General features: G+C 41.8%; 1 protein-coding gene across 1 annotated transcript; it reads left to right on the top strand.

The window, feature by feature from the left end:
* Positions 1 to 7,577: 7,577 nt before the first annotated feature.
* tmem229b (transmembrane protein 229B) lies at positions 7,578 to 11,385 on the top strand. The gene is given in 3 exon segments (XM_029459956.1): positions 7,578 to 7,715; positions 7,828 to 8,316; positions 8,318 to 11,385. Coding segments are annotated over 2 exon segments (552 nt in total). The 5' UTR covers positions 7,578 to 7,715; positions 7,828 to 7,875; the 3' UTR covers positions 8,429 to 11,385.
* Positions 11,386 to 15,521: the final 4,136 nt, after the last annotated feature.

Here is a 15,521-nt window from a genome sequence, read left to right as displayed (position 1 = left end):
CATGTTAGCCGTTCTCCAGCATCAGCATGACGTGAACCAGATGGCACTTTTCCAGCTCCGTTGGCCAGACGCTCTGATACGTTTTAAATAGGTAAGTGATACGCTATCAATGTTTGACATACGTATAATAATTCGTTATGTGTACGTTATGTATACGTCAGCTACAACACCACTGTGGAAAAGTTGGACGTATTTGGACTCTTTGGAATTTTCATATACGCCGGCATGTTTCTGCCATACGGAGCTGTGTGACGGGGCCGTATGTCTGCCGTGTTCGGCGTATCGTCTGCGTCCTTCAAACGATCACAACTTACCCTTAATTTATATCAACCTATTGCCGATATTTCGTATGCACCGGCATACGTTTCTGTCATACGGATATGTCATAATGACATTTTCTTGAAATAATGACTCAAAATAGTATCGCAACATAATGAACCTAGTATCTAAACAATAACTGGCTGACTAATAAGATAACTTATTTTAAGATACAAACTCATTCTTTTGAGATAATTAAATCATAAGTCATTCATTTTGAGAAAGTTTCTCATTATAATGACTTAAGAGGATCTTTTTTTCCATCACATTAGAAGAAATGTGCTTCCAAATCTTACTACATTATGGGCTTAAAGGACATCAAAGTTATTCATTCTCCATGCCAACGTGTTTGACATTTGGGATGGCCACTGTGCTTAAATATTAGCTAAGCCCTTTCAACATCCTGCACAAAGACAAGACTGAAGGGACTTCCAAGCAAGTAACTACCAGTCTGGAGGTCTGCACGATGAGCTGCGGTGAAGAAATGGTTAATGAAAGATGCGAGTAGTGCGTGAGTCTGTCTGAGCATGTGCTGCTGCTGCTGCTGCTGCTGCAGTGAAGTAAAATGTGTCAATTTCCACCGGACAGCAGAGACACCGTGGAGGAAGGAGAAGCCGGGGACAACAGACGAGCTGCAGACCGCCACCGCGACATCCTGGACAATCTCCCCCGGGCGATGTGTTTGATCAGCCGGCTTGTGTGCTGAGGGAGACACCGCAGAACTCAATCTAAAGGTACAAATAAACCTGCACTGAGGATGGAACATGTCCGTCTGCAGGAGCCGACATGTATCCAACATGGTAGCATGGTTATTATTCATGTAACAATATGTGTTTGTGAAGCTTTTTAGTGATACAATGTTTTTGTTTTCTTAATTTATCTAGATTGGAAATAGCGTTCGGTTATCCTTAATGAGTGTTTGCTTGCAAGTTGGCAGTTTTAAAAGCGTTTTTTCTTCTTAAAACTGTGTCATAAATTAAATGCACTATAATTAATGCAAAGTAAAAAAAAACAGGATGCATTCCTCTTCATTCGGCATGTTTTTTTATGCACAGTTGCGCTGTTACACCTGTTCAAATATGGATGGGACTGGCGATATAAGATCAGGAAGAAGACTCAAGCAGCAAGCTGTGTGTGTATTTGTGTTTTTCAGTGATGTTTCGTCGAGATAAAAGTGATCCTTCGTCAAATTTCAGAGGGCTTTTTAAAATGATTTGTAGAGGATAATCGTACCGCACTGCTCAGTGGGAAGGAGGCGTGCGTGATGCTGCAGCGGAGTCCCAGCAGCCGAGCCTGCGCACTGGACCGTAGTTTCCAGGGACAAAATATGATGACTTTGGCCATCTAGCGTAATTACAACCCGTGGAGTTTTATCTACAGAGCCCATTCATTCCCATCAGGATTTCTCCGTCACATTTATGGATGCTAAAAAAGAAAATGGTGCGATATGTGGCTGTGAGTTGGGTTTTCAAAATCCCTCATTTATTCCATATAAAGCCTGCAGTTCACTTTCATTTGGAGTGGGATAATCCCTGCTGCTGCTAGTGCCTTGGTAGCCTTATTCCCCCTCAGTTTTAAACTGAGTGTATTGACATTTTAGACCTATATAACCCAAGCACCAGCCTTCACGTCCAGAAATCTCAAAATGACAGAAGCACTGATTTAAAAGAGAACTAAAAAACATTCAGCCCACGTCAGCTGTGTGGACATTTGGTCTAAGTTATTGAAGTATTAAGTACAGGCGTGTTCTAATGCACTCATGCATTTTCAGTTCCTTTCTTCTTATTATAACAGACCATATAAGGTATGTTGGGAATGCCTGTTTGTACAGCAGGTTAAATGCACATAAAAGGTCATTGTCGAGAGCTTCTGAACCAAAATGTTCCTCTGTTTGTGTGCACAAAAGTAGATTAGCTAATAATTACAAGGAAATTGCAGTATGGAAATGCCAAAGATAAATTTGAGGTGTTTTGGAGACGTGCTGACATTACATTTTTCCCCAGAGAGGACTGACGAGTTAATTTTTAACAGAGATATTTATTCTCAGGACATACTGTATATTGCTCACAGAATTAAATAACTAATAAATAAAATGTCATATTGTACATCATTTTTATAGTGTTTTTTTATTGTATTTTATTCAGATTTTAATTGTAATGTTTTATTATATATTTATTTTCTTAACTTTAATAAATCTTTACCAGTATTTTTATTTTTCCTCTTAATATATTTATTGTTTATTGTATGCACCAAAATCTACTTGGCAATAAACCTCACTCTGGTTTCTGAAATGTAGGGATTCCTTATAAAATAATCTTTGTTTATATATTTCTTTGACGCTAAACTTTCACTATTGGCCTCAAAAAGCCAGTATCAGTCCAAAGTAAACATTTCTGTGTGTGATACAATTGTATAAACATATTTTTAGTGTTTGCTTTAAAAGAGATCGCTGAACCTAGACTAGACACAAACACTTAACAGCATGCTAAATATTTCATTTTGTGTAAAGCCGGTGACCGTTTGGCTCAAAACCTCTTTTGTTTTTAAAGATCTTTGTTCCTAAAACCTTTTTGCAGAACAGCCAGCATCAATTATGCATTGTCAACGATTGATTATAAAGCTTCTTTGTCTAATAACAGATTAACATGCACATGCATCCCTCCATTGGAGGCATTACTCTCCACTGCACTATGATGACCATGTCAGTAAATCTCCTGCTTTCTCTGTAGCTGCTCCAAGATTTCTAATCTATGGGGCATGACCCACATGCTATTTAGGACAGAGGGCTTAGCTCCCATGTCTTAGGGTCTTTCATTAAACTGCAAAGAGCTCAACAGCTGTAATGAGTGTGTCGGGGAGTAAAAGAGAGGGAAAGAAGAGATGTTCAGAGAAGGTTTGAAGTGTAAAGGTCAGTTTGTTAAAAGGTATGGATATTTATTGGGTGAGAAAGAGGCCGGTAAACTGACAGACAGGCCGGCAGAGAGACGGTAAATTACAGAGAAGAAAAGGTACAACACAATACCTCTCCCCCCCCCCCCCCCCAGCAGCTTAGATAACTCAGAATAGATTAAAAGTCAGAATGGATTGCACCATAGTGTGCACCCGGTCCCATAGATAAGACACCGTACGGACTTCTCACTCTCCCCTCAGTCTGTGTAACGTGAAGGTCGTAAGGACAGGGAGGTTTTGTTCCAGCATCAGCAGAAAGTGAGGCTTCATCAGAAGTACATGTCGGACGGTCGAATAGCTTCAAAAACTCCTTCTGTGGTAACACAAGAATGAAGAGTTGCACCAATCACACGTCCCCCTCTGCGTCCCAGCACCGCTCATAGTCAGGAGGATATTGGTTCCCACTGGGTTCACAGTTTCATTCGTAAAGCAACAAACCCAAGTGAGTCCAATAGTTAAAGTTAGCAGCCCGATGCTAACCGGAGACATCGGGTTAGCAACATGACGATAATCTTTAAAGGGTTACCAAGTAACATAAAAACATTTACATCTTCTAAACAATGTGAAGGACACAGCTATGAATCTCAGGTAACAAATCAGTAGAGCCTTTTGGATATGAACCTTTCAGACTGCAGCTCCTACCACTCTCTGTACACAATGCCCCCCTCCCGCCGCCCCCCCCCCGTGCTGCGTCCAGGCTTTTAGTCTCAGCCCTCACAGCGTCTCTCCAGCTCTTTCAGAAGCCGTACTTGTTTGTGATACTCAGATACTTTATGTGTCTCAGGGGGAATATCTGGATTTAAAGGGGGGGGAGTGTGGAGGGAGGAGGGAGAGGGGTGCTAGTTTGCAACCCTGAGAGTGCTAGATTGCTTTGTCTCTCACGCATGTTTTTTTAAATCTGTGAACACCAAGGTTAGTGTTGCAAGATTGCAGTATACACTTGACAAAGCTGCAATTTACGATTCTTTTCTAGTAAAATGTCGAAAAATGTTCATCCCAGTTTCTCAAAGTCTAAGCCGATGTCTTTATTAAGTATTATTTTTCAAATGTTTTGCTTTGTCAGTCCTAAACCCCAAAAATATTCAGTTTAATACGATATAAAACAGAGACGAGCAATGAAAAATGAGTTTGACTCGACGTGAACGACATCTAATCGATTACTGTGGCTCGTCCCTGTCAGTGACGTCCGGCCTTTGTGTGACCGTTATAAATGTTTTTGTCCTTAATTGGACGTCACTTCCAAAACATTTTTTCAAAGATATTTGGGCCGTAGAGGGTATTGCAGCTCTATCAGCCGGAGCCCTCCTCCAGATGGAGAAGGAGACATGTGATGCTGTTAAGGATTAGAGCCACCTTGCTGTTTCAGGGTTAATTGATCTGTCTGTTGCAATTGATCTGCATCAGTTTATTTTGTGCTGCCTTGGAAAGTTCAACCTTCTTCAACCCCCCCCCCCCCTCCCCCCTCACTTGACACACACTTCTCATCAATCACTCAATAAATTGCTCATCACGCACACAGAGACGTAAACCTCATCGGGATCATTAGTGGTGACTCAGGAAGCCATAAATCTGTGCAGCGTCAGCAGGTTAGTAGTGCTGCATGGGTACATTACTTTTTGAATATCTGATATACATTTGTAGATTTTCTTTCTTTTCAATTGATTACTCAATTTATAAAGCTTTACAACAGAGCACAGCAATAAACCCTTATATTATAGAGGCTGGAACCTGCAAGATCTTTAGCATTTCTGCTTGAAAATGACTAAAACAATGAATCGATGAGCAGAACGTTCGGTGATAAGTATCTGTCGATCCACAAATGAATAAATCGTCTAATAGTTTTAACCATAGAAATGATTTCAGCAGTGTCCTGACAGCTCATCGGTATCCTGGCTTCTGCACATCAGGGTACAAAACAGAGATATTAGCCTAAAACCTGCAGTGTTCTCCTGAGTACAGACAGTACAGTACAAGGGCAGCTGTTGTTGTTGTCATCACCACTGATGAAGCAGTGGTTAGGCCATCTTGGTCACTGGCACTTAACCACATTGGATGCTGCTGGTTTCTATGCGCCACGCCGCAGCGTCCCAGAGTGACCTTCCAAAAGTCTGCATTGGCCTTGGATCTGTGCCAGAGCCTGAGAGCCTCAGTACATGAACGGGGATTATGGCACGATGAGAGGTCAGCGATGGGTTAGGCTTCTGATTTAATCACAGAGTCAGAGTTCACAGCTGTCGGCGCAGTAAAGGCACCTCTTTGTTTTTGTTGTTTTTTTATTCAACCTTGGCTGACTCTCCTATCAGTGTGTTTTCTTTATCCTCGTGTTTGTCTAACTGACAGACCTGTCAGCCTTGTTTTCAAACCTCAGTTCAAAGTTTGTTCTCACACACCTTTATCTCGCTATTTCCCTTTTATGTTTCATTTAAAAAACCCTCCGTTGATGTTTCACCTCTGTGTCCTCCGAGGTTAGACTTCCCTCCCTCTCAGTTCAGACAGCACCCTGCCTGCGTCGTGTCTCATGCAGCTCTGTCACATTCGCCATTCTTATCACCGTCCCGCTGGGGATGTCCCGTAGCGGCGTTCAATAGAGTGCGATGGCGAAGCGGGTCGCCGCAGCAAGAGCTAGCAGGACCCCTTGCAGATCAATACAGAGGGCCGATGAGAGAGCTGATGGGGTGGTGAGCGATATCCTACAACAACTGTAACCACAAACAACACAATCAAATGGCACCCAGTGTGTGAACTGCTGAGTCAGGAAGTCAATAGATATGCCTCGACAGAAAGGGTGACAGCAGGTGTGCTCGTGGCTTATGGTTTTAAGACCCTGACCATGTAATCACAGCAACGTGGGTTTGAGTCCGGCCAGGGACTTTTGTTGGATCTTATTACAGTTAAAGCTGTAATAAAAGTAACATGTCCAAACACAAGATTAGATTACATCCCTTTTAAACATCAATGTCGTGGTCATCAGGACTTCTGATAACAATGCATACGATGTATTCATTTCTTTGTTCCTGTGCTTTAAAATCACATTTCAAATCTTTTTTTATTTTTTTAATCTATATGCCGTTTAGCAGGAAGTCGCTGAATATTACATTCCTCATTTTTCATAATTTGCAGCTTAGTGGGCGTGTGAGTGCTGAAGTAATGGTGTCTGTGCAGGCGATGGAAGAAAGCGAAGACAAAAGGACATTTCTCAAAATGTGAACTATGCCTTTAAAATTCTTCCTTTGATGATTATGAGGTTTCGTAAAGGTCACAGGGAACAATCAGTTTAGCATGCGCTACTGTAACAGGTAGCTAATCTTAGATGTTCTGATGTAGGATGAAGCATTATGCTCAACATATTCTCCAAGACCCTGTTTGACCGGTGTGCGAGGGTAGATGAAAGCTGAGTTTCCCGGGCAGGCAGTAAAAAGATGGTACACGGGGTTTTAGGAAGGTCAGTTGGTCCAGTTCCTCACATGAAACCCTTGTTCCTTGTTTTGGGAGAAATGTGCTAATCCCCATGGGCCCACTTTGTGCCCCAGCTTCTTTGAAGACAAAAAGATCCAAAAAAAGAGCTTTTGTTCTTCAAACAAGCTTTTGTACTCCTAACCTCTCCCTGAGCTTGCACTTTACACAGCGGTTATGATTGTATAATGGTTGCTGTTATGACACAGTTTCCTCTGGAGGCATTGTATAGTAGAAGATGTACACTCAGTTCTCAACCATGTGGTCTTTGAACTCCTCGGTATGATGCCGTTTGCCTTCTGAGTTTTTTATTAGACATGTGGTGTGATAAATAGAGTAGAGGAAGGATGCAACCTTGCGTAGGCCTCCTGACACCTGATACCAAAGCCTGTGTGCGTCAAGGATTTGGAAAAAGAGCACATGATGTAGAAAGTCAGATGATAAAGCTATACCTTACATAAGAGAAGCCCTCAGTCAGTCAGTAAATAGCATCAAGAGAAAGCAAGGCCATAGAGTTAAAGTCCTCTAAAGCCCTGCTGTCTCCAATTTCATCTTCCTGATGTCAATCAAGTGCTTCACTGCCTTGTCCTGAACTGAACTAAGGCTTGGCACCATTAAGGTTTCGGCTCTGCTTGATTTGGGAACACTAGTGCGATTCAATACAGCAAACAAAGCTACCTTTAACAGAAAAGCAACTGGTGTATCTGTGTGCAGTGCAGCCAAAAGGTTATTTCAATAAAGAAGTCAACAATCTGCTTTTCTTTCCCATTTTGTCAAATGTGATGACTTCATGCTGTGCACTGCATAAGTCATTTCCCACCCAACAGCAGGACACTGCAAAAGGATTTGGTTACTTGCTGAGGAGTTGGAGGTGTGCAGCCATTCACTGAACAGCTCTCTCTTTACACCCAGCACTGCCTGTGATATTTAAAACTAAGCTGCTGTCCAAAATACAGAATAATTACTTTAAAAGTGTAATAAAAAACCTAATGTAGGTAAGTTTCATGATATCTATTGGTTGAAATGTTGACCCTCTTCACCTGGGGTTGATATATTGTGCCTCTGTGTCACTTTCTCACACCTTTCTTTCGCTCCTTTTCTCCACAGACCTGCGTCCCAGCATCACACATCGAACATCTGAAAGCACCAGGAAGGATGGTGACCGTGGACGCCCCACAGGCTCCTGTGCCTCTGACCGGGCTGTCACGCTGGTACCTCTACGCCATCCATGGCTACTTCTGCGAGGTCATGTTCACAGCCGCCTGGGAGTTTGTGGTCAACTGCAACTGGAAATTCCCCGGCGTGACCAGCGTGTGGGCGCTCTTCATCTACGGCACATGCATCCTCATCGTGGAGCAAATGTACCTGAACCTGCGTGGCCGCTGCCCCGTGCTGCTGCGCTGCATCATCTACACTTTATGGACGTACCTGTGGGAGTTCGGCACGGGGCTGCTGCTGCGCCAGTTCAACGCCTGCCCCTGGGACTACTCCGAGTTCCGCTACAACTTCATGGGACTGATCACGGCCGAGTACGCCGTGCCCTGGTTCTGCGCCTCCTTCATCGTGGAGCGCTTTGTAATCCGCAAAACGCTTCGGCCTGCGGTTCCACAAGGGGCCTGAGGACGGTTGGTCAGGAGGAGCTGTGTGCGGTGGCAGGAGGAGCAGAGGGATGGAAAATGATGCTAATGGCTACCTTAAAGGAGAATGAATGAAGGATTAACACACACGCCCAATCGCCCTGCTACACCTCCTCTACCCTCCTCAGCCACTAAGCAGTCCTCCCCCCATTAACTGTAAGGGGGTGAAGACAAACAGACAGCTATGTACACTGGGCTGGTGTGCAGACAGAAAACAAAACCATACTGAGGCGTCAAACTCCCAAATCACTCACTGTGCTCTCTACTGTCAACAGAGGCACAATAACTCCCTGCTGCCGTGTTTGCTGCATCTCATAACGCACCCATTTCCATGTGGGGTTGACCTAAAGGAGATCAAGGTCTTGAATAACATGGATTACACTTTCAATATCTTCTGTCCCCCAGACTGCAAAGACCTCAGGATTAAAAAGAAAACTACTGTTGCAAAGATTAGTGTTATCATCCTGCGAGGGAAGTCAAGAACAATATTTCAGTTTGTTCAAGGGCACATCTGAAAGCAGAATGCATAGAAATCCTAATAAGAAGTAGCTAGAGCTGTAACACGCTCTTTTTCAAATGTACATATTGTCCTTTAGTATTATTCAAGGTACTGTAGCAATGAAGCTACACAAAGCTCTTTAAGAACATACCGTAGTGTGTCAGCTTACATCATGACGAATGTTTTTAGTGAATATCCACAATGCCTGGGAAAAGAAATGCATGAAAAAAAAAAGTTGTCTTCCAATTATAATATACATTTTTACAACGCTCGTTCAGCGGTCATACTGTACGTCAGTCGGCTGCTCGTGTGTGTGTGTGTGTGTGTGTGTGTGTGTGTGTGTGTGTGTGTGTGTGGGACGACGGTAGAGCCGGTCAACCACTTATCCTGACAGCATGTTGAAGTGTCCTTGAGCAAGACACCGAACCGCAAACTGTCCCCGGTGAGCAGGTTCACAGCCTTGCATGGCAGCTTGTGCACCATCCGTGTATGAATGTGTGTGTGTGTGTGTGTGTGTGTGTAGACTAATGTCGTATTTTAAGGCGATAAATAGATGCAGACTAATTGCCATAATAGCAGGGGCGTTTTTTCTGAGTCATGAGCAGCAACATAAAGCACCAAAGAAAAGCTTTTGTGTGTCTGGATGTCCATTGTGCGTGTGCTTTCATGTCGTCTCAGATCCGCCGGGTCACAAAAGCCTCGTCTTTTTTTTCATTCACGGAAAATCAAATCAGTGAAATCACAGCTTTCTTGCTGAAAATATGTTTTTTCTCTCCCTCATGCTGGTTGTTCATTGATAGAGTAGCAATAGAACATTTTGAGTCCCACAGAATGACAAGTAGTTTAGGTGTTTAGCCGTCACGTCAGGTTTCCAGATTTGTTTCATGAAAAGAACGTCACATTCACAAGTTTTGCCTCTCAGTGTTTTTTTAAAGTGACATCGGTCGTCAGATTTTGACCTCAATTTCCGTGACCCTGGAAATGTGTGTGAGGAAATATGCAGCAGATTGTGGCGATTAATCAATAATTAATTAATGAACTAACGGAAACCCTCCCATCTCTCCTTATAACAGGTAACAGAATTAGCTGCTCATTTCTTTTTAACATTAATGATCATGGATTTGGTTTCCTTGGTGAATAAATGACCTCTGTGATAGTTCACTGGACTATGACTGTCATCTGACACAACCTCAAGTGCATTTGTTTAACCATGATATGATACAAACGAGTCTGAATGCTCAAAATGAACACTTAAACAGTTCAGGTAATATTAGATTAACTGTAACTGGATTTTTTTTAATGGTCTTAACTTCACAGCGACACGGAAACATCCAGAGATCTGGTACTCCGGGCATCCGTAATGCAAATAATGCTTATTTCCTCTGATGTTGTTACTCTTAATGTTGATCCTGAGACTTCCTGTGCTCTGTGAGTTGACATATAAAGGACTGTACACTCACCATCGTACATACAGGAGCTGACAGTCATGTTTTCTGCATGAGTCGGTGGATCTGGTGCTACTGGGTCAAGCATAAAACAGGTCGGCCACTTCCCTCGTCGCAGTGATTCCAAGGTACCAGAGGATTGACATTATACATGAAATGGAAACGTGGTCGCTGATTCCTCAGGAGCACCATTTATATTGCTGACTCAATCACAAATATTTGTGCTGACAATGGTTAAAATTCAGCTTTACCCTGTTTTAACTGAAAAAATGCAAATCTATGTTTCCATGACACTACTGAACTATGTAAAGGTGTGACCTTCATCATTGTGACTGCGATGGTAGGCAATGTTTTCCCACTCACTGTCTTCCCTGCAAGTGCAGAAGGTGGATGGCAGGAAGCTGCTCCACATGATGAATTGCTGCCACCCAGTGAACGTACTGAAGAATGCAGCTGGAAAACAAATTGTATTAAGACACATGAAAGTCAAGAATCCTTATTAGGATCAAAAACAGAAGGAGGTTTTTGTCTTTGTTATTATTATTATTATTATTATTATTATTATTATTATTATTATTATTATTATTGTCTTTGTTATTATTATTTAATACATGAATCCGGCTTAAAAGCAATAGAGGCGTCTGACCCATCAATGATTATCCAGCTCAAGGCTGTAAACTTTTTTCTCTTTAAAAATCTAATAAACTACATTATGAAAACTGGAATGCAGCAAATGTCTTTATCCAATTCTACTGCTTTGCTGTTCTACTGATTATAGTGTGTTTTACAGAGACATGTTCCCTGTATGTGTATGGCATGTACAGTTATAAACATAACTGATACTTTATTTTACCTGGAGGCTGCATGCGTCCAACTTTTCCTCCAAACTGGTTTGTATTAGCACCATCAGAAAAGCTGCGGACACAATAATGCATTATGAATTAAAAATGATACTTATTTTAGAACAAACATTATACTTTATTACTTTCAGAATGTATTTAATAATATATTTCTTAAATAACCTGAACTAAATACTATTGCACAAAAAAAAAGCAACTGTAAAAATAACCCGAACTCAAAAGTATTGCACAAAAGAAAACAAATACAAGTGATGAGTTTTATAAATAATCAAAACAATCAATAATATGTTAAGGCCCCTGAACTTCAATTACTAATTAAATTAATTTGATCTATCTGTCTTGTCTGTCTGTCTGTCTGTAGTAAAGTAGGTCTATTGATGAAGCATCTTCCAGCGGAGGCTACGAATCAAAACAAAGATGGCGACCTGTCGGCAGGAAACAGAGCTGTAGCTATGACAACGAGTTTAATTTATTTTATTTATCTTTCAGCAAACGGAATATTTTTTCATCCAGAATCCCCTAGAAAAGTCTTAAAGGTTTTAAAATACAATCAGATCAGCGGCAAGTGTTTTTAAAACGACCTTCTGTGTTATCGTTTGGAGAAACAGCTAGTTTACATTAATTAGCATTCTAGCTAGCATCTGTAGTTGAGGATGAACGGTTGCCATAGCGTTACGTTGCGCCAGTAGCTTCGTTAGCTTCGTAGCTAAGTAGCCTAGCATATAACTTAGCGAGAAAGACTAATATTTGTATTTTATTTTAATAATTTGACCATGAAACTGAAAAATACACACTAGAAACTGCTGGTTTGCTATTAAAATAGTTATTCTGAGAAAAAATATTTTGGCTAGTATTTATTATTTACACATAATCCTCACATCTGTACACAGCAGTACTTTGATTTTACTGCTATGCTAACATGCTTGTAGCATGTAGCAACGTTAACATGCTGGTAGGCCTATGGTTTACTGTTTTAGTTTAGCCTGTTAGCATGCTGACATGTGCTAATAAGCACTAAACACACATAACTGTACAGCCGAGGCTGTTGGGAATGCCTTTAGTTTTGTAGGTATTTGAACATAAACCAAAGTATTGGACACATACAGTTAATTCTGAGGAGAACAGGAATCTATATAGGCCTACACATTTTCAGGGCATGAAGAGTTGTTAAATAGACATTTAACTTAAAACCACAAATATCTTGCACGTGGTGCTAGAGGAAAAGTCACAAGATCCCCAAAGTCAGTAGGATTCATCTATTTTAATTTCATGACAATCCATATAAGAGATATATCCGTTTGGATCAAAGTGGTGGACAAACATGGCTAAAACATTGACATTATGTTCATGACTTGTCAGCATTCAATCATCAAATTATTTGTTACAGGTTGTTTAAAATATTTCTGGGTAATGAGATGTTTGTGTCATAAAATCACCAAATACCAAAGGAGCTCTTCTGTTATATTAAGTTATATAACACATAATAACACCTCACTATTAACATCAATTTGAATATTAACACAATAAATACATGTTCACATCTCATATAATACTTATATTGGCCTATGAAGGGACATTATTAAACACAGCTCCTGCAGAGAAACAAATAGGCAGTAACATCTAAAGCTGCAGGACTTACATTTGGCCACATGATGGCTCTTTTTCACCAAAAAAGACAAACCAGCTGTGTTCATACAGCAGAGGACAGATTGATCCTGAGTCATCAGTCTGCATTTATGTATCTGCAGTTTGTTTGTTCAGTAAGTTGTTTTTTATGACTGGGCTTTCTAAGCAATGGGACAAAGTTTGGCTTAAAATATAACAGTTGTATGGTTTTATGCGAGCCAACATCATTTAATTAAATGTTTATTAAAGTTTAATCCTTTTGATTTTAACTTGTCATGCATTTGACAGGCTTTGAGTTCAGCATTGTGTAAGCATAATAAAAAATATCAACTAATTTATTTGAAATAATGCTTCGATGACAGATTTCCTTTTATTTTCAGTAGAGGCCTCAAGCAAAAAATTCCACCTCCTCCCTGTCTTGCTGCCACACCTTGTGTCAGGTGGTGAGAATCTGAATTACGTGTCTTTGCAAATCCTTTAATAGGCTGCGAGTCACCAGCTGCCCCCGGGGCCTTGCACTAAAGCAATGCATACCTACCTGCATGAGGGTGTGTCCACTCCCAGCTGCACTAATGGCATGAACCTGCTGTGGCCCTGCCTCATTTAGCACATGTCATCATGTGGCTTCATTGTGCCTCCTCCAATCACTCACTCACACTCCAAATATGGAGATTCACAACCTGTAATCTGTGCCGTAGAAGTGTCCTCCCCGAGGCAGATTCGAGGGCCTGTTTTGTGAGTGCATATTGTCATGTGTTTTAAGTGTCACCAAGCTTTTCTTGTGTGACTTCATTGTTCTCTTTGTCAGGTTTCCAAGTTGCGGAACAGGAAGTACAGATGGATAGATGTCCAGGGATTAATATAAACTGTGTTTACAGTTTGACCTTACTGAAACTAAATGTCGAGGAAAAAAACAAAACACTTTTAACAGAGTAGCTCATTGTGATTCTCTATTTACATGCTTTAATAAAGAAAAACATGATAAAGATGAATCATAGTACTTGATCGTGGAATAAGTTCTCAAATCCTTTACTTAAGTAAAAGTATCAATGTAAAAGTCCTGCGTTCAAACTCCTGCTTAAATTAAAGTACAGAAGTATTTAGACAGTTTAGACACTCGACTGTCCTGCTGTTATTACAGAGCTGTGAACTGACCGCAGACACGAGCCTCACGGCGGTGCACCGCTGCAGGATGAGTATCAGGGAAACACTGGACTCAATATTTGCTGTTATTTTTGGCCTTGCGTGGGTTCCCGCCGCTTAAAGGCCTGTACAATGTCCTCGGACTCAATACATTTGTATTGTGATATTTAAGTTTGAGTGTGCAGAGAGTGTTTTTAAGTCTTTCGGACAGTTGAATGTCAGCTTGGCATTGGAGAGTGGCGAGGCGAGTGACGGCGTCATGGTGCATTTGTTGAGCGTCAGTGAGGGTGTGGTGGTGGTGCGGGGGTATGCAGAGGTTTGGAGGTGGAGGGCGATGCTGACAAAATGAATAGCTCCATCAAATCAGGGCAGGACCTTAACATTTGCATTTCCACTGAATCAGAGCCGGCGAAGAAAGAGCCCTCCATTGAGGGGAAACTTGTTTGACGTGTGAATGAGCGAATGCGTCAGGGCCTTTGCCGAAACACATTCATGCCTTCACAGCTTTGGACAGAGTCTGGGTCTTTTGCGCAGATCCTGCTGGAAAACTCAGACCTTCTTTAGTCACTTTTTCCCCCGTGCAGGCTGCTTGGCAGTCAGGGTTGGACTAGCAGCGGAGGGAGAGTGGCTCGTTGATCACTTGAACACTCTTCTTCCTCTTGACCTTACTGTACTGCAACTCTTTACACTCTTCAGGGAGGCAAACAGATCTTGTGAAATAGCCACTAACCACCAAATGGGTCATGACACTTCTCTGAACCGGGGTTATCGAAGAAGTTAAACCCACCCAAAACCACTTTTCTTCCAGAATGGAGTTTGCTCACTTCTTCTTCTTCTTCTTCTTCTTCTTCTTCTTCTTCTTCTTCTTCTTCTTCTTCTTCTTCTTCTTCTTCTTCTTCTTCTTCTTCTTCTTCTTCTCCTTCTTCTTCTCATTATTATACCATAGTCCCGCAGTGAGTCCAGCCCGGACAGCTGGCGTCCTGCCATCACTAGTTAATCGGTTGCGGATGGCATCGTTCTCTCGGACGGATTCAACGGATTTTTTGTGACAGGACGTGACCACGTGATGACACGTTCCGCTCGTGTTGTGTTCAAGGACCCTGACCTTTGCCAGGAAAAACGCCCAATTTATTCTATTGCAGTCTAGCTTTTTTTTCTAGTGGATTTTTTTGCGTGCATTTATGAATTACGTCGAGGGCCGGATCAAATGGTCGCTACGGCTGTATACGGCCCGGAGGATCTCCACCCCTGCCCTAAGCATACTAGTACCGGAAGGTTCTTGACATGAACACATTCAGAAGAAACTAGGAACAAACACATTTGAATAATTTAACAAGCATCCTCTCATGGAAATTGTCCATATTTGGGACAACGGTAACTCTGCCTCTCAACCTGCCAGTTAGTAAAACAACATAATATCTGGAAGGGCTCCTATGTAAAGCCACAACAACAGGCAGCAGGCTTGCGCTCACTTGATGTTGACAGTTTGAAGGTGTGTGTGCAGATGTAGTGCGCCGTTTTGTTAACGGTCACAGCTTATCTCCTGCGAGGCTTTGCATAACGAGAGGGAGCAGCACTTTCCCACGCTGCT

Source organism: Cottoperca gobio, chromosome 22, assembly GCF_900634415.1.
Source record: "Cottoperca gobio chromosome 22, fCotGob3.1, whole genome shotgun sequence".
In the NCBI taxonomy this organism is placed as follows: Eukaryota; Metazoa; Chordata; class Actinopteri; order Perciformes; family Bovichtidae; genus Cottoperca; species Cottoperca gobio.
Note: the sequence above shows the minus strand (reverse complement) of the source record. Positions and strands in the feature narration are given on the sequence as shown.